This window comes from Haematobia irritans, chromosome 3 (assembly GCF_050003625.1).
Source record: "Haematobia irritans isolate KBUSLIRL chromosome 3, ASM5000362v1, whole genome shotgun sequence".
NCBI lineage: Eukaryota > Metazoa > Arthropoda > Insecta > Diptera > Muscidae > Haematobia > Haematobia irritans.
The window spans coordinates 5,032,359-5,046,532 of NC_134399.1; the positions used below are offsets into that span (position 1 = coordinate 5,032,359).

Genomic DNA, 14,174 nt, shown 5'->3' on the forward strand with positions numbered 1-14,174 from the left:
CCAATGGTTAGCATGCCCGCCTTGCATACACAACGTCGTGGGTTCGATGCCTGTTTCGATCGAACACCAAAAAGTATTTCAGCGGTGGATTATCCCACCTCAGTAATGCTGGTGGTATTTCTGAGGGTTTCAAAGCTTCTCTAAGTGGTTTCACTGCAATGTGGAACGCCGTTCGGACTCGGCTATAAAAAGGAGGTCCCTTGTCATTGAGCTTAACATGGAATCGAGCAGCACTCAGTGATAAGAGAGAAGTTCACCAATATGGTATCACAATAGACTGAATAGTCTAAGTGAGCCTGATACATCGGGCTGCCACCTAACCTAACCTCACCCAACCTACAAAATTTCGTATAGAAAAAAAATTATTTTAACAAAATTTCCTATAGAAATAAAATTTTGACCAAATTTTCTATAGAAATACCAATTTTGACAAAATTTGCTATAGAAATACAAATTTTGACAAAATTTGCTATAGGAATACAAATTTTGACAAAATTTTCTATAGAGAAATAAATTTTTGAGAAAATTGTCGTCATAAATCAAATTTTGACACAATTTACTATAGAAATAAAATTTTGACAAATTTTCGATAGAAATAAAATTTTGACAAAATTTTCTATAGAAATAAAATTTTGACAAAATTTTCTATAGAAATAAAATTTTGACAAAATTTTCATCATAAATAAAATTTTGACAAAATTTTCATCATAAATAAAATTTTGACATAATTTTCTATTGAAATAACATTTTGGCAAAATTTCCTATAGAACAAAAATGGGACAAAAAATTCCTATAGAATAAAAATGGGACAAAATTTTCGATAGAAATAAAAATTTGCCAAATAAGATTATTTTTAGAAAATCTAAAAAATATGTCCAATCCGTCTAGATTTCAATATACGTTTACAATAGTTTTTAAATTTGATATTATGTCATATTTGTGCCTTTTGGCTTCGAAAATTACATTTTTAATAGATTTTTAGCTACCTCACACACTCCTTCACTCACGTCCTCTCTCTCTCTCTATCTCTTGTTTTGGAGAGTTAGTTAAATTTCATGCTCTACACATAGAGTGATAGCGTCAAGCTAACCAAAGAGCAATTAAATTAAATTTTTCATTTCAAAAACAAGCTAATTGAAGTGTGGAGAAAGCAAAATATTTTTAAGAATTATTTTTATTGATCTTATTTAGAGAGTTAGAAGGTGATACATTTGGGATTGCAAAAATTTCTGTCTAGCCAGCAAACATATTACCTGTCTACGAGTATAAGGGAATATACCCATAAGCAACTGTTTGAAAAGCAATGAAAAATAAAATCGGTCGGCTGTACAGATTTGATAAGAAAAATCAAACTGTAAAAAGAGAGTAAAGGAATTAAAAATTGTAAAAATCAAATGGTTAAAATTCTTCTATGTGTGTGCCTGCATCAACTGGTACCCAGTAAAAAAGCGTCGCCAAAAAAGGTAGTGAAAATGTGCTTTTTGGATCCGGAAATAGTGCAAGAACAGGGGCTTGTCATAGGACGGATGTCCACAATTTCAAGAGCCTTGCATAGAATCTGCATCATTTCTTAAGGTGTGATCCGAATTCAGTATTTTGGATGTTAATTTAAAAAAATTGTGATATTTTGCAAAATAAAAAAAATTATTTTTTTTTTGATTTTTTAGCATTCTAGCCATTGTCTGACCTCAAATATTTTCAAAAATTCTGAAATTTTCTAGAAAAAAATTAGTCTTTTTTTTCGAAAAAAATGTAGTAATTTATACCATTTTTTTGAAGCAAAAAAGTTAATATTACCCATTAAAAATATGAAAAAATGGAATTATAAAAAATTGTATTAAAAGAAATTCCTGTGTAGTCAAAATAAAAAACATCTTTGGGAGGACATTTTTGGAAGTGTTTCCAAAATTCCATTTTTTTCTGGGTAACATACTGTAATTTTTTAGTCTACGCATCATCTAGGGTTAGTATAGGGCATCGTACATTCGAAACCACCAACCTCCTCCTTATTTGGTTTTATCAAAACGGTTTTATATTGGCATTTATTTGCCCATGATGGCCATGCATAAGTTTTTTATTATTTTCTTATTTTTTCTCCTTCTCTTAAGATTTTTCGCATTTCGTATGACCATCATCCCTTACCAATAGGTTGATTACCAGTTAATATTTGTAAACCTCTAGAATCCACTTTAGTTCTGTAACCAAAGCATGATTGCAGGATAATAAGCTATAAGCAACAGGATAACAACATTGATTCTTTCGCTAAGAGATTTCGGTGTTGAGTTGCCCAATAGCTAAAATATTTTTACTGTCCTGCCCTGCCCAGAACCAGCTTGTGGAACCTTGGAAACTCTATGAGAGGGCTAAAGGATTCGTTGCCTTGCCGTTTTCCAACTCCCCTCCCAACATTTTCGTTTTTGGGCTAACAAGATTTTTTCATTAATTTTAAATGAACTTTGTGTTCTGTGGAAATGCGATGACTACGAACTTTGGTTATTCTCCGGTTGCCTGAACTACTTTCCTAGGAAGGCAGCAGCAATACATGATGTGTTTTTTTTGCTTACCAGCTCCTTTCAATTCTAGTTACAAAGCTTGGTGTTATATTGGCATTGGTAACCAGAGCAAGTTGGTTCAAAGAATTTTTGTCATACTCTGGGTGGATTGCAGCACATGAAAATATTTAACCAGAAACATTTTGTGGCCAAAGGACTCGAGCGCAAAAGATGCATTACCCATTTTAGGGCTGCGATGCTGATGGTGGTGATGACGATGATGATGATTCCGCCATGGTGGTATGAATCACTTCAAATCCTTAGAGTTCTAGTAAAATTGTGCAATTCGTTTGCTGGCTTGCCCTCAGTCAATTTGGCCTAAGTCCAAAAACAAGAATCATGTCAAAGAATTGCCCCAATGGCTATAGGGCCATATGGTGGCAAATGTCGTCTTAGTTTTTCTTTTTTTGAAGCAAGTGAATTTCTGCCATTAAAAGAAAACCTCAAAACGTGTAGCCTCTAACACCCGGTCTCTCTATCCTCTTCCTCTATGATTAGGTGGGTGTTATTAGAAACATTTTTAAATATTTATGGCCTAGCATTCAATGGCCCTGAATGGATGTTCCATATCACTTTTCTCCATTGAAATTATGAATACCAAAAAAAAAAAAATATAAAAAAAACCTAAAACAAATGACCAGCCTAAGGCCATTCTTTTTTGTTGGTTGGTTGCATCTATGACGTGGATGGATACATGAGAGCAAATATTGTGAAATCCTTGAAGACACCATGCCTCAGTTCATTATCTAGAAAAAAATATTCTCCATCAGTGAAAGCAAACATCAGAGTGAGGTGAAAAGGGCTTAGCTTTTTATAAATTTTAATGACTCTCTTGGGGGAAATGGTAACGGAAAAACAAAGAAACAATAACAGCAGATGCTGTTTTTAGCTACGGCTACGAAGCAGACCATCACCAACTTTGGTGCTTGCTTAAGTTACTTAATACTTTTTACACTTTAGTGGCCACAGACAGTTTGCCAAGTAATTTCTTAACGTTTGCACCTGGCCATCACTTATACGCAAAATCTCGCTATGTTTTGCCGTCGCTGTTGGTTAGATTTTAAACCCAAAGATACAACCATTCAATGTTCAGGTCCTTGTGCCTGGTTCTATCATCCTCAGTGTGTGCAAGTCCCATTAGAGGTGGCCAGAGAAAAGCAAAACAATTCGGAATTGGAGTGGTATTGTTGGCAGTGTCGTCAATTGTATCGTTTGCAGTTGTATTTTGAGGTATATCCCCCAATCCTTTGTCAAGCCCTATATATACCGAAGATCCTTTTTCCTATGAATAAAATAAAAGTGTTGATGAATCACCTGACCTGATATTTGGAAACCTTGACATTTAAAAGACTTTTTCTCATTAAAATATCTATAAGAGTAAGTGTATGTGTATGTGTGTGCGAGTGTTTGTGATGTAAAACAAAAGAGGCAAAAATTCTAGCCCTCACCAAGTTCAAAATGCGTTTCAAGTGTAAATTTATTTTTATAATTTTTTCCATTGCTTCCTTCTAAATATATTCAAAACAAACACAAAAAATCCATTTGCTTAAACACGTACGTTGTAAAGTATTTTACAAAGACCCCTCTTGAGTTCGAGCACCAGTACAGCGCCACGCCACTAATCCCAGCTATGGTTTCAAATGACCTTCAACTTGAAAATGTCTTAACAAAAGGTGTGCTAAATCACCAAACATACACTGTACATACATACACATATATAGTGCTAACACGTAGGCACTACATATATGTGTATGGACAGTGTGTGTCTTTAGAGAGATGCATGAAAGAATATACATATGATGGCATGAACCAACCTCCAATTGTATTGAAAGCTTGAGTTTGAGATTTGATTTTCACCAAACCAAATGATTGATAGCAAGACAAGATGTGGTGTAATGTTTTGCCCCACAAAATTGTTACATTAGTGATGTGAACCTTTAAAAATGAGAGTTTTGAAGATAACTATCATAGAAGAGAGAGAGAGAGAGAGAGAAAATATTTATAACTCCAAAAACAGAATTAAAGTCGAAGAGAGTTGAAAACGAAGAGAGCCAAATATAAGGAAATCAATAATCTATAACAGGGATGATAAATGGTGTTGATGAAAAAGTAATAGAAATTTACTTTTCGAAGCCAAAAGGTGCTAAACTTACAAAATATCAAATTTAAAGACTACTGTTAAAGTATACGTATATTTAATCCTAGACCGATTTGGACAATTTTTTAGACTTTCTAAAAATAATCTTATTTTGCAAAATTTTATTTCTATAGAAAATTTTGTTAAAATTTTATTTCTATAGAAAATTTTGTTAAAATTTTATTTCTATAGAAAATTTTGTCAAAATTTTATTTCTATAGAAAATTTTATCAAAATTTTATTCTTATAGAAAATTTTGTCAAAATTTTATTTCTATATAAAATTTTATCAAAATTTTATTTCTATAGAAAATTTTGTCAACAATTTATTTCTATACAAAATTTTGTCAAAATTTTATTTCTATAGAAAATTTTGTCAAAAATTTATTTCTACAGAAAATTTTTGTCAACAATTTATTTCTATAGAAAATTTTGTCAAAATTTTATTTCTATACAAAATTTTGTCAAAAATTTTTTTCTATCGAAAATTGTGTTAAATTTTAATTTTTTTTGAAAATTTTGTCAAAATTTTATTCTTATAAAAATTTTTGTCAACAATTTATTTCTAAACAAAATTTTATTTTTGATTTTTATAGAAAATTTTATCAAAGTTTTATTTGTATAGAAAATTTTGTTAAACATTTTATTTCTATAGAAAATTTTGTAAAAATTTTCTTTCTATAGAAAATTTTGTCAAAATTGTATTCTTATAGAAAATTTTGTCAACAATTTATTTCTATAGAAAATCTTGTAAAAATTTTATTTCTATAGAAAATTTTGTAAAAATTTTATTTCTATCGAAAATTGTGTTAAAATTTTATTTTTATAGACAATTTTGTCAAAATTGTATTCTTATAAAAATTGTTGTCAACAATTTATTCCTATACAAAATTTTATCAAATTTTATCAAAGGTTTATTTGTATAGAAATTTTCTATCGATAGAAAATTTTGTCAAAATTTTATTCTTAAAGAAAATTTTGCAAAATTTTATGTCTGTAGAAAATTTTGTCAACATTTTATTTCCATAGAAAACTTTGTCAAAATTTTATTCTTATAGAAAATTTTGTCAAAATTTCATTCTTATAGAAAATTTTATCAACAATTTATTTCTATAGAAAATTTTGTCAAAATTTTATTTCTATACAAAAGTTTATTTCTATAGAAAATTTATTTCTATACAAAATTTTGTCAAAAATTTATTTCTATCGCAAATTGTGTTGAAATTTTATTTTTATAAAAAATTTTGTCAAAATTTATTCTTATAAAAATTTTTGTAAGCAATTTATTTCTATACAAAATTTTATCAACATTTCATTCTTATAGAAAATTTTGTTAAAAATTTTCTTTCTATAGAAAATTTTGTCTAAATTTTCTATCTATAGAAAATTTTGATAAAATTTTATTCTTATAGAAAATTTTGTCAAAATTTTATTTTTATAGAAACTTTTGTTAACAATTTATTTCTATTGGAAATTTTGTCAAAATTTTATTCTTATAGAAAATTTTGTTAACAATTTATTTCTACAGAAAATTTTGTCAAAATTTTATTTCTATAGAAAAGTTTATTTCTATAGAAAATTTTATTTCTATACAAAATTTTGTCAAACAATTTTTTTGACAACAATTTATTTCTATAGAAAATTTTGTCAAAATTTTATTCCTATAGAAAATTTTGTCAACAATTTATTTCTATAGAAAATTTTGTCAAAATTTATTTCTATCGAAAATTGTGTTGAAATTTTATTTTTATCGAAAATTGTGTTGAAATTTTATTTTTATAGAACATTTTGTCAAAATTTTATTCTTATAAAAATTTTTGTCAACAATTTATTTCTATACAAAATTTTATCAACATTTAATTCTTATGGTAAATTTTATCAAAGTTTTATTTCTATAGAAAATTTTGTCAATATTTTCTTTCTATAGAAAATTTTGTCAAAATTTTATTTCTATAGTAAATTTTGTCAAAATTTTATTCCTATAGAAAATTTTATCAAAATTTTATTCTTATAGAAAATTTTGTCAACAATTTATTTCAATACAAAATTTTGTCAAAATTTTATTTCTATAGAAAATTTTGTCAAAATGTTACCCTTAAAGAACATTTTGCCAAAAATTTATTTCTATACAAAATTGTGTTAAAATTTTATTCTTATAGAAAATTTTGTCAACAATTTATTTCTATAGAAAATTTTTGTCAACAATTTATTTCTATAGAACATTTTGTCAACATTTTATTTCGATAGCAAAGTTTATTTCTATAGAAAATTTTATTTCTATACAAAATTTTGTCAAAAATTTATTTCTATTGAAAATTGTGTTAAAATTTTATTTTTATAGAAAATTTTGGCAAAATTTTATTCTTATAAAAATTTTTGTCAACAATTTATTTCTATACAAAATTTTATCAACATTTGATTTTATAGAAAATTTTATCAAAGTTTTATTTGTATAGAAAATTTTGTTACAAATTTTATTTCTATAGAAAATTTTGTAAAAATTTTCTTTCTATAGAAAATTTTGTCAAAATTTTATTCTTATCGAAAATTTTGTCAACAATTTATTTCTATAGAAAATTCTGTCAAAATTTTATTTCTATAGAAAAGTTTATTTCTATAGAAAATTTTATTTCTATACAAAATTTTGTCAAAAATTTATTTCTATTGAAAATTGTGTTAAAATTTTATTTTTATAGACAATTTTGTCAAAATTTTATTCTTACAAAAATTTTTGTCAACAATTTATTTCGATACAAAATTTTATCAACATTTCATTCTTATAGAAAATTTTGTCAAAATTTTATTTCAATAGCAAATTTTGTTAAAATTTTATTTTTATAGAAAATTTTATCAAAATTTTATTCTTATAGAACATTTTGTCAACAATTTATTTCTATACAAAATTTTGTCAAAATTTTATTCTTATTGAAAATTTTGTCAAAATTTTGTTCTTATAGAATATTTTGTCTATAGAAAAAAAATCTATAGAAAATTTCGTCAAAATTTTATTTCTATAGGAAAGTTTACTTCTATAGAAAATTTTATTTCTATACAAAATTTTGTCAAAAATTTATTTCTATCGAAAATTTTGTCAAAATTTTATTTTTATAAAAATTTTGTCAAAATTTTATTTTTATAAAAAATTTTTGTTAACAATTTATTTCTATACAAAATTTTATCAACATTTAATTCTTATAGAAAATTTTATCAAAGTTTTATTTGTATAGAACATTTTGTTAAAAATTTTATTTCTATAGAAAATTTTGTCAAAATATTCTTTCCATAGAAAATTTTTTTAAAATTTTGTTTTTATAGAAACTTTTGTTAACAATTTATTTCTATAGAAAATTTTGTTAAAAGTTTATTCTTATAGAAAATTTTGTCAACAATTTATTTCTATAGAAAATTTTGTCAAAAATTTATTTCTATCGAAAATTGTGTTAAAATTTTATTATTATAAAAGATTTTGTCAAAATTTTATTTTTATAAAAATTTTTGTTAACAATTTATTTCTATACAAAATTTTATCAACATTTTATTCTTATAGAACATTTTATCAAAGTTTTATTTGTATAGAAAATTTTGTGAAAAAGTTTATTTCTATAGAAAATTTTGTCAAAATTTTCTTTCTATAGAAAATTTTGTCAAAATTTTGTTCTTATAGAAACTTTTGTTAACAATTTATTTCTATAGAAAATTTTGTCAAAATTTTATTCTTATAGAAAATTTTGTCAACAATTTATTTCTATAGAAAATTTTGTCAAAAATTTATTTCTATAGAAAAGTTTATTTCTATAGAAAATTTTATTTCTATACAAAATTTTGTCAAAAATTTATTTCTATCGAAAATTGTGTTAAAATTTTATTATTATAAAAAATTTTGTTAAAATTTTATTCTTATAAAAACTTTTGTAAACAATTTATTTCTATACAAAATTGTATTAACATTTTATTCTTATAGAACATTTTATCAAAGTTTTATTTATATAGAAAATTTTGTGAAAAAGTTTGTTTCTATAGAAAATTTTGTCAAAATTTTCTTTCTATAGAAAATTTTGTCAAAATTTTATTTCTATAGTAAATTTTGTCAAAATTTTCTTTCCCAAGTTGTAGTAGTAGTACCAAGTGGCTCGCGGTCGTGCCACGGTGCTTTTGGCAGTTGAAATGTATCAAGTGTCAACTTTTCTCAACCCTGATCTATACAAAAAAATGAATTTGTTACTTTCTTTAAGAAGTGAGGGTCAGAGAGAAAATATCAACTCAAAATTTTATTTCTATGAAAAATTTTGTCAACAATTTATTTCTATACAAAATTTTGTCAAAATTTTATTTGTACACAAAATTTTATCTAAATTTTCTTTCTATAGAAAATTTTGTCAAAACTTTATTTGTACACAAAATTTAGTCTAAATTTTCTTTCTATAGAAAGTTTTATCAAAGTTTTATTTGTATAGAAAATTTTGTTAAACATTTTATTTCTATAGAAAATTTTGTCAAAATTTTGTCAACATTTTCTTTCCATAGAAAATTTTGTCGAAATTTTATTTCTATAGAAAATTTTGTCAAAATTTTGTTTCTGTAGAAAATTTTGTCCACATTTTATTTTTATAGAAAATTTTGTCAAAATTTTATTTCTATAGTAAATTTTGTTAAAATTTTCTTTCCCAAGTTGTAGTAGTAGTACTAAATGGCTCGCGGTCGTGCCACGGTGCTTTTGGCAGTCGAAATGTATCAAAAAAAGCACATAAATGTCAACTTTATCAACCCTGATCTATACAAAAAAATGAATTTGTTACTCTCGTTAAGAAGAGAGGGTCAGAGAGAAAATATCATAACTCCACAAAAAAAAAATAAAGTCGATGAGAGCCTTTTATACTCATAGCCCTTACATAAAAAACAAATTGGTGACACTTCTTAAGAACACAGAGAGAGAGAAATATTTGCAACTTCAAAAAATTAACAAAAGTCAAAGAGAGCCCACCATACTAAATGAGTGGCTAAAACGACAAATGTGTGACTAATTTTAAGCAAGATGGGCAAGAAGGTGAAACTCTGAGAGGATCTTCCAAACTAAAGAGCTAATGGAAGAGCTAAAATGTAAGAGACACGATTGTATGAAAGGTTTAACCTCATTTTTGGGTGTGTGTTAGTCAGATTATTTAGGGAGCCATCGTGGTGCAATGGTTAGCATGCCCGCCTTGCATACACAAGGTCGTGGGTTCGATTCCTGCTTCGACAGAACTCCAAAAAGTTTTTCAGCGGTGGATTACCACCTCAGTAATGCTGGTGACAATTCTGAGAGTTTCAAAGCTTCTCTAAGTGGTTTCATTGCAATGTGGAACGCCGTCCGGACTCGGCTATAAAATGGAGGTCCCTTGTCATTGAGTTTAACATGGAATCGGGCAGCACTTTTTGGGAGATAGAGCAGATTTGGAAAGTCTTTTATAAAAGAGGAATTTATGACACTTTTTACGAAAGATGGACAACGATCTTCACAGAGAGGTGGAATTCTACAAGGATCTGCGTAAAGTTGGAAATTTTAGATTACATGAAAGCGTTTTTACTTTGAGGTATGGAATGGAGGAATCTTCTTAAAAACATGAAATTGATATTATAGTATGCAAAAATGTGCTGATTTAAGTTTCTCTCTATTGTCGAAGAAAATTCGAAAAGTTTAGTCATTGCTGGTGATTTGTAATTTTACCACCATCGTTATGGCAAAGAGAAATACATTAATAAATTAAATTGCAAATTTTGCAAAAAAATAATAATAATAATAAATATATGCCCCCATGGTATTCTATTTAATATACATCATACAGTCCACGATCCTCGAGAATATTAGAGGTTATGAAGAAGAAGTGATAGCTTTCAGATTGATATATAGCAAGAGCATTTCCTTTAAAGCTCAATTTGAAAATTTTTAATTTTGACCTTTTCAAAATTCTATTCAGTTCTAAATGCAATTTAATATTTAAATCTTGAAAATAAAAGAGAAAATTAATAGTAATTATACGCACCATGGTACCATATTTAATATACATCATACGCTCCAATATCCTAGAGAGTTTTAGGTACTTTAAAGAATAAAGGAAACGTGTAGGACCACAAATGATAATACCATGAATAAATGGGCGTAACTCCAAAAACCCTTAAGAAACATGTTTTGGCATTTGATTGAAAAACTTCTCTTCTGCACCACCTCTAAATTGGGCATTGTTGTCTTATATCGACTCTGTCTTATTTCTATGGTATTTATGGTGTTCTTTTTTTCCTAAACTCATGAAGGATATTTTTAAATACCATTTGTAATCGTTTTATATTTTTAATATCCTCTTAAAGATTGTGTATATTCTGAAAGCATTCTAATTTATGATTTTCTAAACGTTCTACATTTTTTTTATCAAATATATTAAAATAAATTGTAATATTCTAAAGATCTCAAAACAATGTCATTTGATAAAATTTTCACATAGGATTCTCTATGATGGAGAGTATACTAGACTACTTCTGTTCCCATAAAGCCTTGGAGCTATCACCATAATCCTATATGTAATCCACTTTTCAACCGTTTATCAGCATTTATTTACAGACAGAAAACAAAAAGCCCCGTATTTATGGTTTTCAGTTTGATGCATCTGCTAAGGGAAATACAACTTTATGGGACTGCCTTGGAAATCTCCCGCAAATATAGAAATTCTTCGCGCTTATGTCTATGTGAAAACGATTTTTAAGACTCACTCATGCCATCTTAATTTCTCAAAAATTATGATTTATATGCTTTTATCATCTGGGCGAATTGAAAAGAAATTCCTAAAATGTGTACATTTTGCCATGCCTACGAAAACGAAGAATGTCTATGATGCACGATTTTAAAATGTTTCCTTCTTGCCTCCCCCCTACCCATTCCAACCAGCATGCTATTCAGCATTCCTCATTCATTCATTCATAGTCGCCCTGTCCTTACATACAAGGAATGATAATTATTTTCTTGAAAATGATAGCAAGAACATAACATAAAGCAGAGAAGTGTATGAAATTGCTCTCTTACTCCTCCCATGCGAATTAGCTTCCTAGCACTGCCGGCCGCCTTTATAGCACTTTAAGCTAAACAGCTGCTTAAGGAAAGAAGTTGGACTTTTTTTTTTTTGAGTAAGTGATGCCTTAGCATTTTGGAGTTTTCATTGTTTCCTAGTTTCCCGAACAAAGAGCTTTTAGAAGAATGAATAATTTCTCTTTGGATTTCTGAGGAAGCAAAAAGGAGCTAACAAATGGGAACAAGCTGACAAATGAGAAGATGAATACACATAAAGAAAAATTGAATTTCTATGATACTGTCTCTAACGACAAAATTTCTATGAAATTTTCTCTGAAGAAAAAAAAAAATTCTATGGCAAAATTACAATGACATTTTGGAATAATATTTTCTCAAACGGCAAAATTGAAATGAAAAATTAAAATTTCTCTAGCGATATAGCTTTATATAAATTTTCTCTATCAACAAAATTTAAATGAAATTTTCTCTATGTAAAGCTTTTAATAATATTCTGTCTAAAGACAAAAATTCTATGAAATTTTCTCTTAGGAAAAATTCTATAAAATTTTCCCCAAGGAAAATATTTCCATGCAATTTTCTTTAACAACAAAATTTCTATGAAATTGTCTCTAAAACAATTCTATCAGATTTTCTCTAAAAAAAATTCTATGAGATTTTCTCCGAGGAAAAAGATCTATAAAGCTTTCTCTTAGGAAAACAATACCTTAAAATTTTTGCTAAAGAAAAAAATTTCTACGAAGTTTTCTCTAAGAAAAATATGTATATTAAATTTTCTCTAAGGAAAAAAAATTAAAATTTTCCTGAAAAAATCATAAAATTTTTTCTATCTACAAAATTCTATGAAATTTTCTCTAAGAAAAAAGATCTCTATAAAATGTTCTCTAAGGAAAAAAATTTTATGAAATTTTCTATCCTCAAAGAATCCTATAAAATTTTCTATGGAAAAATTTATACGAAATTTTCTCTAAGAAAAAATTTATACGAAATTCTCTCTAAGGAAAAACTTTCTACGCATCTTTTCGCTAAGAAAAAAATTCTATGAAATTTTCTCTAACGAAAAAATTCTATGAAATTTTCTCCAAGGAAAATTTTTGTAAAATTTTCTAATGACAAAATTTTACAAAATAAATTTCATGACAAAATGTACATGAAATTTATGCTATCTAAGGAAAATATTTCAATTAAATTTTCTCAAGGAAAAAATGTCTATGAAATTTTCTCTAAAGAAAAAATGTCTATTAAATTAATTTTTTTTACATTGTTTATAAAATTTTCTCAAAGAAAAAAAAATTATGAAATTTTTCTATTGACAAAATTTTATGAAATTTTCTGTAAGAAAAAAAAATCTTATGAAATTTTCTCCAAGGGTGAGTATTAAGTTCGAGTTTAGCCGCTAAAATCGCCATTTTTCATGATTACTTTTCTTTAATAATACTTTTTAAGGAATACAACCTTTGTGAAAACTTGCTTTGGGCTATGCCCCATCAAGTTATAATAAAATCTGCAACAAATATGTATAATTTTATACTTTTTTTAATGATTTAGTTTTCACTTTAGTGAAAAAACTCGAACTTAATGCCCACCTTAAGGGAAAACTTCTATGAAATTCTCTCTAATGAAAAATTTCTATGAAATTTTTTTAAAGGAAAAAATTTCCGTTTAATTTTGTCTATGGAAAAATATTCTATGACATTTTTTGCAAAATGTTCTCAAAGGAGAAAACTTCTATAAAATTTTCTCTAAAGAGAAATTTATACGAAATTTTCTCTAAGAAAAAATGTCTATGCATTTTTTTCTCGAATGAAAAAATTTCTATGAAATTCGCTCTAAAATAAATACTCTAAAATTTTCTCTAGGAGAAAAATTCCATAAAATTTTCTCTAAGAAAAAAATTCTATGAAACTTTCTCTATAGATGGGAGCCACCGTGGTGCAATGGTTAGCATGCCCACCTTGCATACACAAGGTCGTGGGTTCGATTCCTACTTCGACCTAACACCAAAAAGTTTTTCAGCGGTGGATTATCCCACCTCAGTAATGTTGGTGACATTTCTGAGTGTTTCAAAGCTTCTCTAAGTGGTTTCACTGCAATGTGGAACTCCATTCGGACTCGGCTATAAAAAGTAGGTACCTTGTCATGGACTTAACATGGAATCGGGCAGCACTCAGTGATAAGAGAGAAGTTCACCAATGTGGTATCACAATGGACTGAATAGTCTAAGTGGGTCTGAAACATCGGGCTGCCACCTAACCTAACCTAACCTTCTCTAAGGAAAATTTTATACGAAATTTTCTCTAAGGAAAAATTTATACGAAATTTTCTCTAAGAAAAAATTTATACGAAATTTTCTCTAATAAAAAATTTAAACGAAATTTTCTCTAAGGAAAAATTTACGCATCTTTTTCGCTAAGGAAAAAAATTCTATGAAA

General features: G+C 27.0%; 1 protein-coding gene across 1 annotated transcript in view; it reads left to right on the plus strand.

Annotated features, from left to right (window-relative positions):
• The first annotated feature begins 3,584 nt into the window (after positions 1-3,584).
• Positions 3,585-14,174, plus strand: part of hwt (SH2 domain-containing adapter heavyweight) — a 58,391-nt gene continuing 47,801 nt past the window's right edge. The window contains exon 1 of the mRNA XM_075301372.1: positions 3,585-3,782. Within this exon, the coding sequence (XP_075157487.1) occupies positions 3,585-3,782 (198 nt within the window). The remainder of the gene's footprint in view (positions 3,783-14,174) is intronic.